At 46.5% G+C, this 20,863-nt stretch overlaps 1 protein-coding gene across 2 annotated transcripts in view; it reads left to right on the plus strand.

The window, feature by feature from the left end:
- Positions 1-4,850, plus strand: part of CRYL1 (crystallin lambda 1) — a 149,329-nt gene extending 144,479 nt beyond the window's left edge. Inside the window, exons 7-9 of one of the 2 annotated variants that reach the window (XR_012378841.1) lie at positions 3,829-3,935; positions 4,297-4,664; positions 4,735-4,850. Coding sequence is in view for 1 of the 2 variants with exons in the window: in XM_025875210.2 (XP_025730995.1) it covers positions 3,829-3,935; positions 4,297-4,410 (221 nt within the window). In the remaining variant the exon portion in view is untranslated. Of the gene's footprint in view, positions 1-3,828; positions 3,936-4,296 lie in introns of both variants that reach the window. The other variant, XM_025875210.2, reaches the window with a different exon arrangement.
- Positions 4,851-20,863: the final 16,013 nt, after the last annotated feature.

A 20,863-nucleotide genomic window follows, 5' to 3' on the forward strand; every position in this document is an offset into this window, starting at 1 on the left:
TGAAATCTCCAGACTTTAACCGTTTGGTTTGTTTCTTTGCTAAGCTCTTAGACCATTAGTTCAGCAAAGAGAACTGCTCCGTGTTACACCTGGCAGCATTCTGGGCGCCTCCTGGGTTTACTTCTGCCTGGGGAATGACTGTCTCGAATCGGCAGCCTCTGGAAATCATCTCCAGTCGAAGCGAATGTTTACCATCCTGCCTCATAAAATTTCCTCCTGTGTGTAGATGCTTTCTCTCTCTCTCTCTCTTTTTTTTCTAACTAATCGACATGCCTATGTGGTGGGTTTGGCTGTTATTTTCAGTGAAACGGGTGAGCTGCTAACACTGGGACTTTCAGGAGTTAAGGGGCCCCGGGGAGGTTTCTGTCTCCACCCGCCTCGCCTCCCTGACCTCAGGTGAGGTCTCACTCACTCAGGTGGGAATTAGATAATGTTGCTCTGTGCTTTGGGGCCTATTTGATCTTCCTTAAAAAGTTCCTGTGAAACTCTTTCTCTTGAAAGCAGGTGAATTCATGTAGGTGTGGTTTTATACGCTACGAGAAAACCAGACTCCTCTGGTGTGAGTAGCAGTTAGGGCTGTCCAAGAAACTGAACTCCCAGAGCCTGTCACGGTGGCCACTTCCACGGTCCAGCGGGGCTGCGTGCCTGCTCTGTAAATGCAAACCGAGGAAGGCTCTCTGCCTATCCACCCACCATGGTTGTGCTGACGGGTCAGGAAAGCACACTGTCTTGCCTTTGGGGGCTCACAACTAAAGAATTCCAAGTTAGAAAGCAGCAAGATAAGCTAAGTCTAATCTCATGAGAATCAGTTCTTCCTCATTTTTTCTTATTCCATATAAGCATCTCTTAAGAAATCAGGTTTGAAGTCTTCTAAAAAGCTAAGCTCTAGAGAGTTTTGGGAAGAATATTGTTGTACGGGGGAACAAGGGACAAGGAAGTGTAGAAGAAAAAATCTAGGGGAAGGCCAAATTTCATAGTAATATACAGGAAGGACACATTAGCAGCCAGATAAAAGGTGAAGTGTTTTTTTTCTCCTTGACACTTCCGGTGAAATTGGTATTGTGGAATGATTGCCACTCAATTCTCTGTTCATAGTGTAGAGAAGCCAAAATTATTGTTGGAGATGAAGTAAAATCCTTTTAATATTTCTCTAATGGAAGAAAAAATGTTACCAATAACAGTGACAGTGATAAATGTCCCAGAACATTGTAAATACTAAAGGTACAGTGTAGATCTTGACTATAAGTCACCATGAACTTGTATTTTGGGCAAGTAGGAGAGCCCTCCTAAGGGTGTCCGGCTTCTCTACAGATGAAGTGGGAGGGTCTGCACACACCTGCTCTCTTTGTTCCTTAGCTGCACCACAAACAACGAGGCTATTTATCCCAAGAGCCTGAGTGCATGTGATAGAAAGTGTTTTTATATTAATAAAAGTGAAATTATAATTCATTTCCTGAGCAAGACGGGAGAAGTTATGAAATGTATTTTAGGATTTTTACCATATTGTATTCCATTTTGAAGGAATAAATGCTCTTTAAAACTACAAATTTTATAAAAGGCAGTAAGGAAAAAAGTTCTCGAAAGCCCTTGGGAGATAAAAATGGGCATTCAGGAGATGTAAAGTAATCCAGAAGTGACATATGGTACAGGAATTGAATCCTGTGGTTTCTTGCCGCGCACGTAGCTGCAGGTGGAGTCGGTTCCTGCCAGGGCATCTGTGGAGCCATGGAGCTTCCGTTTTCAGTGCAAGAGAGGAATCCACAGCTACCCTGAGTCTTCCCTTTCTTCTCATGTAATAGCTTTACAGCTTATGCGATTCTTGTGTCTCTGCTCCCCCAAAGGGAATAAACTGTATTTGTGTCTAGATTTTATTACCTTTAGTTCAAATAAATAAACAAATGGATAGACTGATGTAAATATTTAATTTCCAAAAGGAAATAAATATACAGGTTGTTTTCTGGGTTCCAGAAATGCAAAGCCATTCAGGATAACTGGCCAGGGCTGGAACAGTTAGGGAGCCTTCCCAAATTCTGAATTGTCAAGTTACGCTTATGTTAAATGAAACCAAGCTCTGTATTTATTTATTTATTGAATTTTTGAAACTCATTTTATTTATTTTTTTAATTTTTTTAAAAGACTTTATTTACTTATTTGACAGAGAGACACAGCGAGAGAGGGACCACAAGTAGGGGGAGTGAGAGGAAGAAGCAGTTTTCCCGCCAGGCAGGGAGCCCGATGCGGGGCTTGATCCTAGGACCCTAGGATCATGACCTGAGCCGAAGGCAGCTGCTTAACCTACTGAGCCACCCAGATGCCCTGAAACTCCTTATTTAAAAAAAGAGAGTATCCACCACTTCATTGTAGGTGCTAACATCAGAAGGGTTGGTATGTTTGAAATGTTTACCTTCAAAACGGTTTCTCTTCTAAGAGGGAATTGGATTTGATTTTAGCACACTGAAAGAAAACGATTTGAGCCAAATAAAATTGACACCGAGTGAATTTAGGCTTTCACATCAGTGTAGGTCCACCAAAACTAAACCCGAAAGAAGCTGTTTTTTGATTTTTTGCTTAAAAGAATATCCAGTGGTGGTCATTTTTATTTTAAGTTAATCGTACACAGTTTTCGCGGGGTAGGTGAGAGCCAAGCTCTGGGATCTCTGCAATTTCTACAGTTTCATTTGTTCCCTTGTTATCTTTTTAGCCTAACTGACTAACCGCTGAGTCTTTCTGGCTTTGAAAAGTGTTGGAAATGGGCCAAAGGCAGAACTGCTTGCAGCTCAGCCCCTGTCCCCAGTGGGGCCCAGGACTTGGAGACACCTCCTCCATGTATCTGGGCCCGGCTTCTGAGCTGACTCATGTCCAAGTGCACGCCTGCACTGGCCCAGCCTCGGCTGCCTCCTGAGGCAGGGGGCGGGGGACAAGCACGAGAGGAGCTCCACTGTCTGCAGGGCAGAGCGGGTTAAGGCAGGCCTGGCCACTTGGGAGGCGGTGCAGCCTGACTGGTGTTTCCTCTGGGCACATCTCTGATTCTAACAAAATAGGAGCTTCAGCCTCACGCAGCCCGCAACTGCTTCTCCCTCCCTTCCCCCTCCAGGATAAGCCTCCTTTTCAGGTGTTTCTCCGTCAGACTGCCAGGGCCCTATCTCAGGATCCGAGACACTGCCTTCCCGGAGGCCCTGAAGCCACAGAAGCACTGCAGAGCAGGTGCATGCAGCCAGGGACAGACGCCCCGGGGTGCGGGTGACGGGGCTCTCGTCCGCTAGCCAAAGCTGAGGTCTACATGTGGAGCCTGCCTGTGCGAGAAATACAGCCTGTGTTAAGGAACCTGCTGCCTGGTAGACACCTAATAAAGTGGTAACTAGAACTCATGGAGTAAGAGTGAAATGGGAGACAGATTTGATGGAGCTTTGACATCTTTGGTTCTTAGAAATGGCATTCAAGCCATTGACACAAGTAACCTTGTAGACACATTGTTGAAAGAGACATTTGTGATGAAAACAGGACTTCATGTGATATTCATCCAATCAGTGCAGGAACACAGGCCTACCTGAGAGTCCATGAGGTGCACTGACAGAGGCCCTAGGGTCCCATCGTTTTTTTAGGATTTTAGGATCTGATGGAAAGCCTGAGTAGTGACATTGGTGAGGATGCTCACTCCCCAGTGCTGGCTGACCAAGGTGGCCATCCCCCCTGCACCTCTTCTTCATCTGCAGAGGAAAGGAATGTAGTAATCTGACCTAGGGTGAGACCCTCTGAACAGATTTCTTAGTTTGGAGTCATATAGTGTTCTTGCTGATATTGTGCATTCTTGTTTTCATATGATTTCAGGTATGTTGAGCTACTGTGACAAATACAGTGAAGGCATGCGACGTGTCCTAAAGACTTTTGGACCCATTCCAGACTTTTCTGGGGCCACAGTTGAAAAAGTTAATCAGGTACGTAGACTCCTTGTAGAGAATTGTGCTGGCCGAGCCACGGGTGAGGTTTTATTTGTAGCCAGAGTCTTTGCCTTTGATTTTGGTGGTTCCTCATTCCTAACTTTGCCTGTCCACAGTCCTGTCATGGTCATAGGTGACCAGTGAACGGGTAGCTCATCTTGATTGTCTTAGACGAGCTGTAGGCCTCTGTGGATTTGGAAAGTTAGTTACTTGAGGGTTTCCTAAGCTTTTGTCTTCGAAAGCAAATTCACAGTTTGCATAAATAGGAACAATTACTCTCCTGGTAAATGAGTTCCTCTTCATGCTCTGGTTTTTTTCTTTCATTTCCTTTTCATTTCATTTTGTTTCCTATTCCCAGGCCATGTGTGTGAAAGTTCCCGATGATCCAGGGCACTTAGCTGCCAGAAGGCAGTGGAGGGACGAGTGTCTTCTGAGACTTGCCAAGTTGAAAAGGCAGATGCAGTCCCAGTAGCTACTGTCCTTCTTCATTGGGAGTCTTTGTTGGCGGAATTACAAGCACTTAATCCAGCTGCTCTGAAACAGTGGGAAGCCAGATGGTCTTCCCAAAGATTTGGAACGAGACCTCCTCCCTCTGGCAGGCCACAGCCGTGGGGCTGTGGGGTCTTCTGATCATGCCCTGGCCTTGGGTTCCCAGGGCTGTCGACTCCCTGCCACCTGGGCAAACGAGAGCAAATTGTCTGAAGATTTTTACCTTCTATTTTCAGTGTGATTTCTGTGCGGCTACATTTTGTAGCCAATGATTGTGGTTTCATGTTTATTTTAATCTGTAGCAAAGTAGTTTTGTAATTATTTTCCAATTGGCTTCTGATTACCCTGTGGCCCTGCATTGATGAGGCGCCTACCTTCATTTTGTTAATGCCTATTCTGAATAAAAATTTTTGATTGCATAAAGATGTCCTTTTTCCTCTGGTCTGTCTGAGAAAGACAGTGTTTTGTTTTGTTTTGTTTTTACTATTTTATTTATTTATTTGACAGAGGGAGAGGTAGCGAGAGCAGGAACACAAAGCAGGGGGAGTGGGAGAGGGAGAAGCAGGCTTCCCACAGAGCAGGGAGCCCGATGTGGGGCTCGATCCCAGGACCCTGGGATCATGACCTGAGCGAAAGCCTCAGCTTAATAACTCAGCTTAACGACCGAGCCACCCAGGTCCCCTGAGAAAGACAGTGTTTGATTCTGATGATTGACATATTTCAGAGTGACCATGATGAGTGAATAAGCAAAAACTTTCTTCTGGGTCCTTTGTCATCCATTCAGTAAAAATCCGCCACTTTGGGCTAGTGTTTCCCAAAGTGGTTTCCACAGTGAGTACCCTGGGGCTCTATGGCCAGATGTGTTTGGGAAACTCCTCCCACTGCCCCACTCTTGGGCACTCACGTGTCTACAGGAAATTAAAGGCTCCGAAATTCTACAGTAAATACACCTGTTTAACCCAACACCCCACTATCTTCTTTGACATGGAGTCTTGTCCTAGTGTTAGTTGCCCAAATACTCTAGCAAATAATAGTACAGGTACCCCACCCCCCGTGAGGCCAGCATGTCACAATAGCTTAGGTCACAGGATGCCACCACAGGGCTCTCTGACAGCTCCCAGCCCAGGGACACTCCAGCCTTTCGCTTTCAGGTGACCAGCTTCCCAGCTTCACCCAGTGGGGAGAAGCCTTTTCAAGGCTATGGTGTTGTGAGAACCAGTGTCCCCAGTGAGGAACTGTGTGGAATTCGCTATTCAGGCTCCGTGTGCGCATACACTCATCCATCACACTCATTTAGACGACAACATCTTTTGAGCAGCTGTGATATCAAGCACGTAGTCCCTGCCTTTCAGAAGTTTACTGTAAGACAACAGACTATTAGCATAAAATATGATAGTGCCCCAGAGGATCATATATACAGGAGATCATAACTCACCGTCCCTGGATGTGCCCTAGAAGGTCTCACAGGAGACAGCCTTTGAGCCGAGTCTTGAGTAACAGGTGAGAGTCAGCAAGCCTTCCTGGCAGGGGGAGCAGAGTGGAGAAGGCTGCTGGGTGCCCCGGGAAGAGGGGGTGGTTCCCTGCACCCGAAAAGAGCTCTGTGGATGGCTGCTGGGGCCAGATACAGGTGCTGAAGAGCGCTGGGCTCATACCAATGTGTAGACCTCACCTAAAGCACTGGGGAGCCTAAATGGTCTGCAGGTTGTGAGTGGCCCTGTCCTCTTGGGATTTCAGAAAGTCCCTTCTGACAACAGAAGGGGCTGAACTGGAGGCGGAGGCTGTTGTGGTCCAGGTAGGGGCTTGATAAGGCAGTGAACTCAGAAAGTATCCTGGGGGTAGAACTGACAGCCATCACTGACCTGAGAAGGGGGACACCAGAGCTTCCTAAGTTGGCAGCTCTGGCACCTACGCAGGTATCGATGCCATTTTATAAAATAAGGAAATTAGGAAGAAGGGGCAGGAAATCTGAATGTCCCACGTATTAAACTTAACTAAAAAAGAGAATGTAGCAAGACGTGAAGAACGTTTTCAGCCTTGAAAACTGATTGAGTTTTAGATGCTCCTTAAACTTTGATGACTCAACCCGTCACTCTGTGACCTGCTGACAGGGTTGTGAACTGAGCAAGTCAAGCCCCCGCTTTTCCCTCCAGCTTCTGGCTCCCGCTCCTTTCCTTTCAACATACCCCACCCGCCCTCCTGTCTTCCCAGAATTGCCACACTGTTCTCACGGCCTGTCTCAGTCCTTCTCTTCATGGGCCCGTGGAGGCCGCCAGAGTCTCTGGACCCAGGTTTGGAGTCCCTGATAAGAAGTTGACTTCACTGGGGGATGGGGATGTTGGTGGATGTCATACATGGCCTGTTGGTTTCACAGCACCAGTAAGCCATGGGAATTCCAGAAGATGTGGCCAAGGGAGCCATTTGGCCCAAAGCTGCAGGCCAGTACGAGGAGCAGCAAGGTAGGAGCACCCTGGTGTCCCTTGTGGTGTCGTGAGCGTGGAAGACAGAAGTCGGGGCAGTCCGGGGGCACATTCATATGTGTCTGAATTCTGTTTTCCCGCCTGGGCCGTTGTGACATGCAGCAGAGGTGCACTCGGCCTCGGCCTATAGCTGTCACAGTGCAGAACGAGGAAGGGTCAACACACGGGATTGGCCACGACAGTGATGAGAGAGCCAGTGTGTTCATTCACAGCCACAGGCTGAAAAAATGACAGTGTTCCATCTTGAGAGCAGCAGAGAGCGTGTTTGTGGTCTGGAAGGAAGGCAGGATGCAGCCCTGGAAACGGGACAGAGCCAGGAACTGGTCTGACAGGGACCCAAAGGAGGACAGGTAGGTGAGCACAGCCGCACACAGAGGTCTCTCAGAGATGCACCGTAAGGCTTAAGATTGAGCAGCTTCTGCTTTTCAGTTCATCGTCCTGGGGGGCTGGCTTTCAAGGGGCTTGCCTGCTTTGGTGAGTTTAGCAAGTATATAATTCATGGACCAGTCTTACCATGAGCGATCTCTTTCTGTTCCAGCAGCCCATCCAAGACACCACCTTCATTCAGTCACCTCCGGTCTGTGAGTTTCTCAGTCTGGCCTTGCTTTTCGTGACCCTGACAGAGCCCTGGCGAGGTTTTCTGCAGAATATCCCCAGTCTGGGTTTGTCTTGTGTTTTTCTCATGCTCAGACCGGGATTAGGCTTTGGAAAGAATGCCCCAGAGGTGAAGAACTCTTCTTGTCACATCGTATCAGGGGCTACATGATAGCCACATGGCATCCCTGGGGAAGTTAGCCTTCATCGGAAGTGTTTGCCAGGTTTCTGCAGGTGAGTTACCATTAGAAAAGAAGAAATTAACTGGAAGCACTAGCCCAAGCAGATATTGTCCTGACTGGTTTCTGAGTCATTTTCTCTGAATGGCAAAGCTGTCAGTCTCCATCCACAGTGTGGTGTTCACACAGTTCCTTGCTCGTTGATCTCTGCTTCCAGATGCCTTCCTTCCCAAAGGCCCAGTCTACTTTCTGTGCACACGAGGATCCAAATGGTCTCCTGGTTCCTCCTGCTTCAGTTTAGCAGCTTAGCACTCTTGCAGCACTGGAGGAGGTACCGGCTGCTTTGGAATAGAGACCATATATTGTTCCCATGGAAGTCAGAGAAAGATGTCCAAGACTGGGCTAGCAGTGGAGTCCCTATGATTCATGGCTGGTTCTTGCTCAGTTTGGAGGTACAGAAACTATTTTGTTAGTGCACGTGTAGTTGATGAATTATAAGATGATTTTTCTCATGCTAATAAGGTTCACAAGACTAAAGTAAGCACCAGAATGCCAGTTTCATTCATTTTCAATTGATAAACATTTATTGAGCATCTACTGTGTGCCAGGTTCTGTTTCAAGAGTTGGGGATGCACTAATAAATGAAACAGGCAAATACCACCTGTTGGTCTGGAGCTTATACTGTAGTTCTAGTGGAGAGAACAAACACAAACCCATCAATAGACAAACTACAGAATATGTCAGAAGGGGTCCAGTTATGTAGCTGAAAATAAAGCAGAGGAGAGTAATAGGGAGTACAGGTAGTGTGTGTGTGTGTGTGTGTGTGTGTGTGCGCGCGCGCACGCACACACGCGCACACACACGTGGGTGTAAGTGTGCACGCAGCATTAGGGAAGTAATCAAGGAAGCGTTGATGAGAAGATAGCATTTGAGCAGAGACCTAAAATAAGTGAGGGATAGAATCATGGAGCGATCCAGAAAAGAAGGACACCCCAGGGAGAAGGGACAGAAGTGCAAAGCCCATGCAGTGGGAGCTGAACCTGTACAGCCAAGGCACAGGCTGGGGTCCAATGTGGCTCTGTGCAGGGAGGGCGGAAGTGGTCAGAGATGAGGCACAGGGGCAAGGGGGGGCTCTTGAAGGCCAAGATGAAGACTGGCTTTTTCTTTGCACAAGGTGGGAAGCCAGAGAGCTTTTTTTTTTTCTTTTTGGTGGTAAGAATACTTTGTATCTTAGCATGAGATTTACCTTCTTAAATTTTTAAGCGTACAGTATAGTATTATTAACTGCAGGCAGTGTTGTATAGCAGATCTCTAGAACTTACTCATCTTGAATAACCAACTTTACACTCATTGAACAGCAACTCCCCATTTCTCCGTCCTGCAGCCCCTGGCAACTGCCATTTTCTCTGCTTCTATGTGTTTGACTATTGTAGATACCTCACATAAGTGGAATTATGACATTTTTATCTTTGTGACTGGCTTATTTCACTTTGCATAATGTCCTCAAGATTGATCCATGTTGTAGTATATTGGCAGGATTTCCTACTTTTTAAGGCTGAATAATATTCTGATGTATGTGTATACCGCATTTTCTTTCCATTCTCCTGTCAACGGACATTTGGGTTGTTCCCACGTCTTGGCTATTATGAATAATGCTGTAATGAACACAGGAGTGCAAATATCTCTTTGAGATTCTGATTTCAGTTCTTTAGATAAATACCCAGAAGTGGAGATTGCGGGATCATAGGATAGTTCTATTTTTAAATTTTTGGGAAAACTTTATGCTGTTTTTCATAGTGGCTGCACCATTTTACATTCCCACCAAAGGTGCACAGAAGTTCTAATTTCTCCACATTTTTGCCAATACTTGTCATTTTTTTTTCTTGATGAAAGCCATTCTAGCAGGAATGAGGTGATATCTCATTGTGGTTTTGATCTGCATTTCCCTGATGATTAGTGATGTTGAGCATCTTTTCATATACCTGTTGGCCTGACTTTGGAGACATGTCTATTCAGTTCCTCTACCCATTTTTAAATCAAATTATTTGTTTTGTATTATTGAGTTGTATGAGTTTCTTACATTTTTGAATATGAATTCCTTAACAGATTTTGGTTTGCAAATATTTTCTTCCATTCTATAGGTTACTTTTTCACTCTGTTGATTGTTTCCTTTGCCGTGCAGAAGGTTTTAGTTTAATGTAGTCCCACTTGTCTATAGTTTCCTCTGCTTTTGGTGTCATATCCATGAAATCATTGCCAAGACGTGTGTTATGAAGCTTTCCCCTTATGTTTTCTTGTAGGAGTTTTATAGTTTCAGGTCTTTTCAGAATACTTAAGTTCTCAATCCATTTTAAATTGATTTTTGTGTCATAAGGGTCTAATTTCATTCTTTCGCATTTGTATGTCCAGTTTTCCCAATAACATTTGTTGAAGATGCTGTCCTTTCCCCATTGTGTGGTCTTGGCACCCTTGTTTAAGATCAGTTGATCATATATGTGTCAGTTTATTTCTGGGCCTTTTATTTTGTTCCATTAGTCTTTATGTCTGTCTTTATGCCAGTACCATACTGTTTTAAATACTGTAGCTTTGTGATATATTTTGGAATCAAGAATTCTGGCTTTTCCAGCTCTGTTCTTTTTTCTCAAGATTGTTTTGGCTATTCAGGGTGGGTTCTTGTGGTTCTATAATAATTTTAGGATTGTTTTTTCTATTTCTGTAGAAAAAAATCCATCGATATTTTGATAGAGATTGCATTGAATCTGTATATTACTTTGGGTAGAATGGACATTTTACAATAATAAGTCTTCCAATCCATGAACACAGGCTACCTTTTCATTTATCTGTGTCTTCTTAAATTTCTTTCATCAATATTTTGTAGTTTTTCAGTGCACAAGTCTTTCACTTCCTTGATTAAGTTTATTCCTAAGTATATTATTCTTTTTGATGCTATTATAAAGGAGATTTTTATCTTAAATCTTTTCAGATAGTTCATTGTTAGTGTTTTGAAATAACTAACAATAACTAATTTTGATATGTTGATTTTGTATCCTGCAAATTTACTGAACTTGCTTATTAGTTCTAATAGTTTTTTTATGGAATCTTTAGGTTTTTGTTTTTTTTTTTACATATAAGATCATGTCATCTGTACAACTTATAGGATTCAGTAAAAGTGTACTAAGGAGTTTATGGTAATAAATGCCACCATTAAAAAAAAGAGAATATCTCAAACTATCTTTACATCTAAAGGAACTCAAAAAAAGAACAAACTAAGCCCAAAGTTAGCAGAAAGAGGGAAGTAATAAACATTAGAGCAGGAATAAATGAAATAGAGACTAGAAAAAGACCAACAAAATTAAGAGTCGGTTTTCTGAGATTAACAAAATTGATAAATCTTCAGCTAGACTAAGAAAAAAAGAGAGAAAACTCAAAATACTAAGCCTAAAGTTAGCAGAAGGAAGGAAATAATAAAAGATTAGAGCAAAAATAAATGAAATAGAGACTAGAAAAACAATAGCAAAAGACCAATGAAAACGAGTTGGTTTTCTGAGATTAACAAAATTGATAAACCTTTAGCTAGAATAAGAAAAAAAGAGAGAAAACTCAAAATCAGAAATGAAAGAGGAGACAATCCAAGTCATGCCCATTCTGCAATGGAGAAGTGTTTAAAAACACTTGTAATAAAGATGTTTCCAAGAAAAGACAAAACAAACAAAACCCACTGTTGTCATAGAAATGCAAAGGATCAAAAGAAACTACTGTTTGTTTTTTTTTTTAAGATTTTATTTATTTGTCAGAGAGAGAGCACAAGAAAGGCAAGTGGCAGGCAGAGGGAGAAGCAGACTCCCCGCTGAGCAGGGAGCCCAATGTGGGATTTGATCCCAGGCCCCTGAGATCATGACCCGAGCCGAAGTCAGATGTCTAACCGACTGAGCCACCCAGGCGTCCCAAGACTACTGTTTAATGTTTAACTGTGAACAATTATATGCCAACAAATTGGATGACCTAGAATAATTGGATAAATTCTTAGAAACATACAGCCTATCAAGACTAAGTCATGATAAAATAGAAAATCTGAACAGACCTATAACTAGTAGGGAGGTCGAATCAGTAATGAAAAAACCTCCCAACAAAGAAAAGCCCAGGACCAGATGGCTTCACTGGTGATTTCTACCAAACATTTCAAGAATTAACGCCACTTTTTTTTAAACTCTTCCCAAAAATTGAAGAGGAGGGGACACTTTCAAACTTATTTTATGAGGCCAGCACTACTCTGATACTGAAAGACAAAGACACTATAAGAAAAGAAAACTACAGCGCAATATCCCTGATGAACATAGATGCAAAAGTCCTCAACAAAATACTAGCAAACCAAAATTCAGCATTAAAGGGATCATATACCATGACCAGGTGGGTCTTATCCCTGTGATGCCCAGATGCTTCAACATATGAAAGTCAATTAATGTGAAAATGTTGATAACCCTAGAGCTTCCTATTGAGGAAAGAGATGTCATGCCAGTTTCTTGAAACCTTTAAGACAGGTCAATCTAGTTCTTCCTAATATAGAAAGAGAGCCTTGATCTCTCAAGGAAGGAAAACAGGTCATTAGCTCACATAAGGATATTTACACAGAAAACACCCTAAAGGAAGTATACCAAAGTGCTAAGCTTGGTTATTTAGGGGATGGTTTTAAATTTCTTCTTTATGGCTTTCTTTATACTATGACTTTTAGTATACATACATGTTATTTTTACATTAAAAAGCTCAATGTGGTTAACATGAGTTGTCTGCTATGGAGACTTCCATATGACCATCAAAACCAGAGCATAGAAGAGATGACCTCTGGTGTCCTCCCATCTGGTGTCACATGTGGACAGGCCCACATGTAGACAGTTTCACATATGGACAGTGTTTGTAAGTTGTTGAATGGTCCGGCGGAGCCAGAGCTGGCTGTCTACCATGGGGAGCCCAAGCCCAGAGATGTGTAGGGATGCCCTCTCTGTATAAAGCTGTGTGGTCCCCCAGGACTTGGCTGCACACCTGCCAGCTCACTGTTGTCATCGTCTACCCTTCAACAGCCCCTGAGGTTCTACTGTCCTACATCTTGGGGAAAACTTTTTTTTTTTTAAGATTTTTTAAAAATCTTATTTATTTGACAGAGAGAGCACAAGCAGGGGTGGGGGGGCAGAGGGAGAGGGAGAAGTAGGCTCACTGCTGAGCAGGGAGCCAGATGTGGGGCTCAGTCACAGGACCCTGAGATCATGACCTGAGCTGAAGGCAGATGCTTAACAGACTGAGCCATCCAGGTGCCTGCCCCCTGGGGATACCTCTTGAAATAAGACCGGGTCCCTACTTTCATGGAGCTTATGTTCTAAATGAAGGAGGCAGTAAAAAAAAAAGAATAACTAAGTGGATAAACAGATGAAATGCCAGATAGTGGAAAGTGCTGATCAGAGAATGAAATCAAGTGATAGGATAGTGTGTGCCCAATGTCTGCTTCCTGCTGGGTGCTTGGGAAGGCCTATCCAAGACATGGACGACAAGAAGGACACAGCACTGTTCCAGTCTGAGAAGGAGCTGCAGGGGAGAAATCACAGTTGGAGTCCAGACCTGGAAGTGAAGGTCTAAGCAGGTGAGCAGGTATAGGGGGCCAAGGGCAGGCTGCATGGCGGGGAGAGGGAGTGGATCTGCAGGAGAGCACAGATGGGGGGTGGGGTGTGGGTTAGGTCAGAGTTTGATTTAAATGCAGTGGGAAGCTCTGGACATGGTATAGTCTAGTTGATTTGCATTTTGAAAAACCCTGTGTAATCAGAGGTCAACCAGCTTTTCCTGTAAAAGTTCATACCATGCCCATGGGAGTCTATTATAGCTACTCCGCACTGCATTGTAGCCTAAAAGCAGCCATAGGTAAAAGAAAATGAATAAGTGTGGCTATATTCCAATAAAACTTGCTTACAGACATTTAAAGTTCATGTGACTTTCATACATCAGGAACTCTTGTTCTTTTGATTTTTTTCCTACCATTTAAATGTAAAGCCCACGCTTAGCTTAGGATGTGCAAAGTCTTTGGCAGGTGGGATTAGACTCTGGGAGGGATTGGGGAAGGCAGGCCTGGCTCAAGGAGGAAGTCGGAGGCCCTGCAGCAACACAGGCCACCCAGTGCTGGCGAAGACCAAGGATTGGGAAGGGAGAACGGGAGGAAGCAGGAGAGCTTTGGGTGTTTCTTTGGAGGTAGTCAACAGGACTTGGTGGTTGGGATGTGCAGTAGAAAGTCTTGTAGCACCTTTGCTATCCAAATTGCAGGTCAGACCTGTTTGGTGCCAGTGGTTCAGCCTTTGGGAAGCCTGAAGGTTGAAACTGCTGTCCTGATCCTTATGACAAAAAAGAGCTTGGGGCCTGTGGGAGATGGAACGCCAGGGCTTACCACAGGAACACTGGGGTGGGCACGGCTGGGGCTGGTTGTGGGTGGAGAGTCTGCCCTCAGTTCTCAGTGCCCCGGCTCACAGCTGGTCACATATCCTGTGAAGGCTGATGAAAGAACATGGCCCAACAGTTACATTTCTCAGACCTAAGGGACAGAGCACCATTCATTCCACCAGAGTGCAACAGACTCGGCCCCCTGTGAAGGTGGGGAGTGGCAGGCTGCAGGAGAACACAATAGCAAACACACAAGGACAGCAGTTGAAAATAAATATTACACAATTTCCCAGCGGCTCAGTTGGCTCTTGGAGAAGCCACAGAGCACAGGGATCAGGAGCTCGGGCTCCGGGCCCAGACGGCCTGAGTTCAGGTTGTGGTGTGGCTGCACGGAGCCGCCATACTCACATGTCTGTCTCACTTACTTCATGTGGTGGGTTCTGTCACTGCAGCACCTTGTTGTGCAGTTTGAGATGGTAGCGATCATCTTTGCTGTAGGGTCTGGGCACATGCTCAGCACTGGGTTACTAGCAGATGCAGTTAGTACATGAAAACAGCCAGACTGCTGCAGACGGAGGAGAAGCAGCAGGGGAGAGTGCCTGGGGAGACACGAGGGTCCTCTCCAACAGTACCCATGGTGCTTACTCACCATGACAAATGCCCTACAGTGCTCATTGTGCATGCCTTCCCTGCTCCCTGGCCTATTTTCCCGATGGCAGTGGCAAGGAGAACATGCGGTGCCTTGTGTCCCTCATGGCTCAGTGCATGGTGCTAGAGGGTGAGCATGACTCAGGTCAAAGGGTGTTGTATTAGGCAGGGTTCTCCAGAGAAACAGAACCAAGAGGGTATGTACAAATATACCAAAATAGCTATAGGAATTGGCTCATGTGGTTGTGGAGACTGAGAAGTCCCTCAATCTGCTGTCTGCAAGTTGGAGCCCCAGGAGAACTGGGGTGCAATCCTGTCCGAGTCTGAAGGCCTGAAAGCCAGGAGAGCCAGTGTCCATGGGCAGGGGTAGTTGGATGTCCCAGCTCAGAAAGAAGGCAAATGTGCTCTTCCTCCACGCTTTTGTTCTATTCAGGTCCTCAGTGGATTGGATGAGGCCCAACTGTGTTGATAGAATCTTCTTTACTCCGTCTATGATTCAAATGCTAGTCACTTCCCGAAACACCCTCACAGACACAGAGACATCCAGAAATCATGATTTACCACCTGAGCATCCCTTAGCCCAGTCAAGCTGATGCCTAAAATTAACCATCACAGGCACCTACCCAGTCTCTCCATCGTGCCACCTGTAGAGAGCCTAATTCAGGGACAAAGGGAATCAAAAAGGAAAAAGAAATTCTGATTGCTACTTTCACCTGTTATATTATTAGTCTACTTGGGCTATCATAATATAATGCCACAGAATGAGTGGTTTGGAAAACAACCATTTATTTCTCACAGTTCTGGGGGCTGGAAGTCCAAGATCAGGCTGCCTGCATGGTCAGGCTCTGGGGAGAGCTCTCTTCCTGGCTTGCAGATGGCTGACTTCTCACTATGTCCTCACGTGGCCTTTCCTCCTTGTGCATGGAGAGAGAGTGAGATCTCTTCTTCTTTATGAGGCCACTGACCCTACTGAGTTAGGACTCCACCCTTATGAACTCATTTAACCTTAATTCCCTCCTTACAGGCCCTATTTCTAAATATAGTCATCCTGGGGGTTAGAAATTCAACATATGAATTTGGGGGGTGGAATGCGATTCGGTCCATAGCACCTACCGAAGAATATTAAGGAGAATCCGTGGCAACACTTCTCAAACCACTTCTATCTTGCCTGGTCACAGCTGCCTGGCCCCGCCCATTCACCAGCTCTCCTGGATCTCTTCCTAAATCTTCTCCTGGTTCCACCTGATTTACTTCTGGGTTGTACTTTCCCAGGCAGGCGGGAAGGTAAGACTCTCACTCAGCAGACATCCCGATCCCGATCCTGTACTACCAGGTAAGCAGAGCACGGAAAGGGCAGAAAGGCGGGGGTGGGGGGGCACATTCATATCTTGATGATCCTTCCTCACTGAATATGGACATTATTCAGCAGGATGCTGTGCACACTCTATCTTCTCATTTATTCCTCACACAGGCCTTGAAGTAGGAGACTGGGATGTTCACAGAGCCAGGAAGTGCTGGGGCCAGAATCTGAATTCAGGAAATCTGTATCTAGAGGCCACACTCCCTCATGCAATATCTAGACAAGATTACAGGCCAGGAAGTCTCTGGGCCCCATGTTTCTCCCTGACTGTATTGTGGGGCTTCAGTTGGGGCATCACTGGCCATCCTTTGGGCTGGAGTTGGAAGAGGCTCAGAATTCTTGGGAAAATTTTAGGTTGAAAATACATGAGGAGAGGGGCCTTAATGAAGGGTGTGGGACTACATGGAAAGTTCCAGAACAGTGGAGCTCTGCACAGAGATGTTCTGTCATGGTTTGAGTGCATGTATGTGTAGTGGGGCTTGGATGTCTATGCCCCACAAGCGCGCACAGGTGGCTCGCCATGCACTGGCTCTCATGGAACACATAGACAGCCATCAAAAACCACCCACTGTGTGGGTGCTGTGGGAGAGAAGATGTGTGCTGTGACAGCCTGAGTCACACAGCACTTTGTTTAGGGTCCCCTGTGTGTTTGTGTAGCAAGGTGCTGTCAAGGATGACTTCCCTCAGGAAATGCTGTTTGACCTGAGACAGGAAGACTAACTTGAAGCTTCCCAGGCTAATGGACCAAAGCTAGGGAGAGAGGATTTCTGTTTGCTCATCTGTAAAATGAAACTAATAACAGAACTTACCTCAAATAACTGTTGTGTGAGGCCTAAGTTATGTGGGAGTGCTTTGAGTGCCTGACTCTAGCGGACATACCGGCATACCCTGGGATCTAGCATCTATATGCAGAAAGCTATGTACTGTGAGTACCTGTTTTTGTAGGAAATGTTGGGGTTCAGAGCTGACAGCCAAGAAAGAATTCCTGAAATGTCTTTGGTGCAAAAAGGTGGTTTTATGAAAGCCGGGGGACAGGACCTGTGGGCAGAGAGCTGCAGTGGGGTCATGAGGAGCAGCCCATTATAGACTTTCAAGTTGGGAGGGGTTTAGGGATAGCATAAATCTCTAAGGAATTTTGGAAACAAGGTTTCCAGGACCTTGAGGGGGCTAGCTATTGTTGGGAAAAGGTCATTTATTACTGTCTAATAAAACTCCAGTCACGAGACCCTTCAGATGTGTATCAGTGGCCCAAATGCTTGGGGGGTGATTGCTAACATATATCTTGGGAGAGGACATAAAGGAAGTTTCCAAAGGAATTTTTATATGTAAAAGTAGACTCATATGATCCTGTGGGATTGCCTTTTGCCCTTAGCAAAGTAGTAACATCGAGGCAGCTGAGCTCCCAGAGGAAGGTCACTCTACCTATTTCAAGGTTTTGTCAATGGGCTGTAAGTAGTAAAAAAAATTTAATTTTTTTCTTTTGCCTTTGTTTCCCACATCACTTGGGAGTCTCTGGCAGAGTTTTCTTCTCACTATGGGAACATGCTCAACCCACAGGTAAGGCAGGCTGGAGAGCAGGCAAATAGCCCACTCTCCTCCCGCACCCCGGGTTGGGATAACCGAGCTGCACTGTCCACTGCCTCCCAGAGTCCCTCCCTGGTCGGTGTAAGCTGCATTTGTGCATGGTGGTTCAGCAGAGTTCCATAAATGCTAGCTCTATAATGGAGATGGATAAAGAAATGGAATATTTGGAATATTCCTTGGAAGGGAAAGACAACAGAACTTGGTGATGGGTCAGGTATGGGGGTGGTGAGGAGGGAAGATGGCTCCCGGCGTCAGGCTTTTGTGGCTTTGCATGGAGACCTGCCCTGAGGTGGGGACCCAGACAGGGCCTGAGTTTTCTCTGGCCATACTGCATTTGAGATGCCCATGAAATCTGAGTGAGGTCTCAAGCAGGGGGAGGGATGGATGAGGGTGGACATCAGAAAGGAAGTGTGGGCTGGAAACAAACTTGTAAGTTGTAAGGATCTCTGTGATAAGGGAAGCCATGGGTGTAGCTGAAATTATGTAGGGAGGCAGCATCATAACTGAAGGTGAGAGTCAGGGAAGTGAGCCTGAGCCAGGGGATGCAGCAACCATTGAGGGACACAGAGAAGAAACAGGAGGGAGGAAGGAGGAAAGTCACAGAGTGGGAAGTAACTGAAGCCCGGGGAAGAGGGGCCTCTGCCTCACAGTGTGGTACAGTTTCCCTGTCTGGGTGATACTTTGGTGATCCCACCGCCTCTCTTTCCTCTATTTCCTGAGCCAATCCCAGGCAACGAGGAGGGACTGGACACCCATCTTCTTAGCCATGGGAGTCAGGAATGAGCCTTGTTACCACAGGCTTGGGAAGAAGTCGTGGGCTGTAATGTGCCCCCTTTGCTTCAACTGCCCCTAACTCTCCCCAGGGCTGCCCAGTCTGAGGCTTCTACCTCAGTTTCCTTGACTAACCCCAGGGGACAATCCGCAGGCCTGGGCTCTATTCAGTCTGGGACCCACCTTTTGCTACCCTTCCTTCCCTATGACTGGGGTCATGCTCCTACCTAGACGTCCCACCAGAACCACAACTCAGCTTCTAGAAGAACTCCCCACGTTGTCAATTCCTGGGCTGTCTCAAGGAGCATCAGACCCCTCCTTGCACTGCTCTAAATTCTTGCATCCCGTGCTATCACCCTAGGACAGGGACACCGATTCCATGCCGGCTGCAGCTAGCTTGGTGCCATGCAGCCCGGCAGTGCCCCTGCCCTGCCGGCTCTGCATGCCCCTCTTCCTGCTCTGGGCCTGTGCTGACCACAGGGGAGATGCCCCGGGAGGCCCCCTCAGCACTCGTGCGGGCCAACCCTTGTGGGGCCGCCATTGACCAAAGGAGGGCTGGGACACATCAGTTCGTGCTTCCCCTTTTCTTCCCTGGATGATTCTGAAACACCTCACTAGGCTCCTCAGAAGGCTTTTCGGGTAGAGCACAGGGTACCAGTGGCTCTGGCTTCCACCTCCTTCCCTTTTCATGCTTTGGGTCCTCACTATTGCCTGGGTGATCACTCCCCAGCAAAATTCCTGCTTGGAACCCTTGGGCCCCACTGAGACTGAGAGCCTTCTTACTTTTGCTCCCTCTCAGCTCCTCTCCACATGGCAGCTAGGGTGACCTTTAATAATGCCCATCAAATACCATCCTGCTTAAAAACCTTCCAGCACCTTCCCCTTGGCACTGAAAATAAAATCCAGACTCCTTACCTTGGCTTGTGAAATCCTACAGATCCGTCTTTGCTCACTTCCCTCTCCTGGCCCTCAGGCTCTGTGCTGGTCTCTCTCTGCCTAGAACATTTTTTTACTGGCTGTTCACATGGATGGCTCCTTCTTATCCTTGTGGTCTCAGCTCGGATGTTCTCTCTCTAGAGAGGCTTTCCCTGATCCCCTGAGCTCCAGTGAGCTCACTGCATTCTCTGTCATGATACCCTGTTTATTTTCTGCCTGGTGCTCATGAAACTCTTTAATGTGTAGTTCATGCATTAGCTTTATTTTCTGATCCTCCTTATAGAAATCAGCTCCCTGAGGGCGAGAAGCTCATCTGTTTTGTTTACCGTGGTATGCCCTTGCACATATTAAAATTACATATCATTAAGAAATCCCTTCAAAGTAGACTTACCATGATGAGTACTGAGTAATGTATAGAATTGTTGAATCAGAGCTGGTAGGAGCAAGATGGCGGAGAAGTAGGAGACCTAAATTTCATCTGGTCTCAGGAATTCAGCCAGATAAGGATCAAGCCATTCTGAACACCTACGAACTCAACAGGAGACTGAAGAAAGGAATAGCAGAAACTCTCTGAACAGAAAAGCGACCACTTTCTGGAAGGTAGGACGTGCAGAGAAGTGAATCCAAGGCGATATTCGGGAGAATAGACGGTGGGGGAGGGGGCCTCCGTCGGCCGCTTCTGGCAAGTGCTAGAGCCGCGGAGCACAAAATCGGACCTTTTAGAAGTCGGTTCCGCTGAGGGACGTCGCTCCAGTGGCTAAGCGGGGGGTGGAAACCTCGCGGGACAGTGTGGACTCAGGACCCTCGGGGTCACAGAAAGACCGGGGGTGCCTGAGTGCGGCAGAGCTCCCAGGTATCGGAGCAGGGAAACCGGCTGCAGAGACAGAGCTGAGGCGCGGGCTCTCAGCTCCGGGGTGGCCATAAACTGTGATCCGCGGCCCAGTCGGGCCACTGCTCCTCCAGCAGGGACCCAACAAGCGGCAGAGCTGGGGAGACTCCCCTTCCTTCCCGGGGAGGAGCGGTGCAGGAACGCACTGCAGGGATCTGCTGGGTTTGGAGACCCCACAGGGGGTCGGGTGCCACAGATAGCAACGCTCAGTCACAGGCCGGGTGAGCACAGAGTGCGGCCGGAGACCGGGGACAAGGGAGTGACTGCTTTCCTCTGGGGGTGCACTGAGGAGCGGGGCCCCGAGTTTTCGGCTCCTCTGGGCAGAGATTGGGAGGCTGCCATTTTCACTCTTGTCCTCCAAAGCTGTACCGAGAGCTTGCAGGGAACAAAAGCTCCCGAGAGCAAACGGGAGCAGATTATTTAGCCCGGGCCGGCAAGGGCGGAGCAATTCCGCCTCCGGCAAAGACATTTGGGAACCACGGCAAAAGTCCCCTTCACCAGAAGATCAGCAAGAACAGCCAGCCAAGGCCAAGTTTACCGATCAAGGAGAACAGCAGAACTCCAGCGCTAGGGGAATACTGCGC

Source organism: Callorhinus ursinus, unplaced genomic scaffold, assembly GCF_003265705.2.
Source record: "Callorhinus ursinus isolate GAN/ISIS: 27379988/994484 unplaced genomic scaffold, GSC_fseal_2.0 scaffold7, whole genome shotgun sequence".
Lineage (NCBI taxonomy): Eukaryota > Metazoa > Chordata > Mammalia > Carnivora > Otariidae > Callorhinus > Callorhinus ursinus.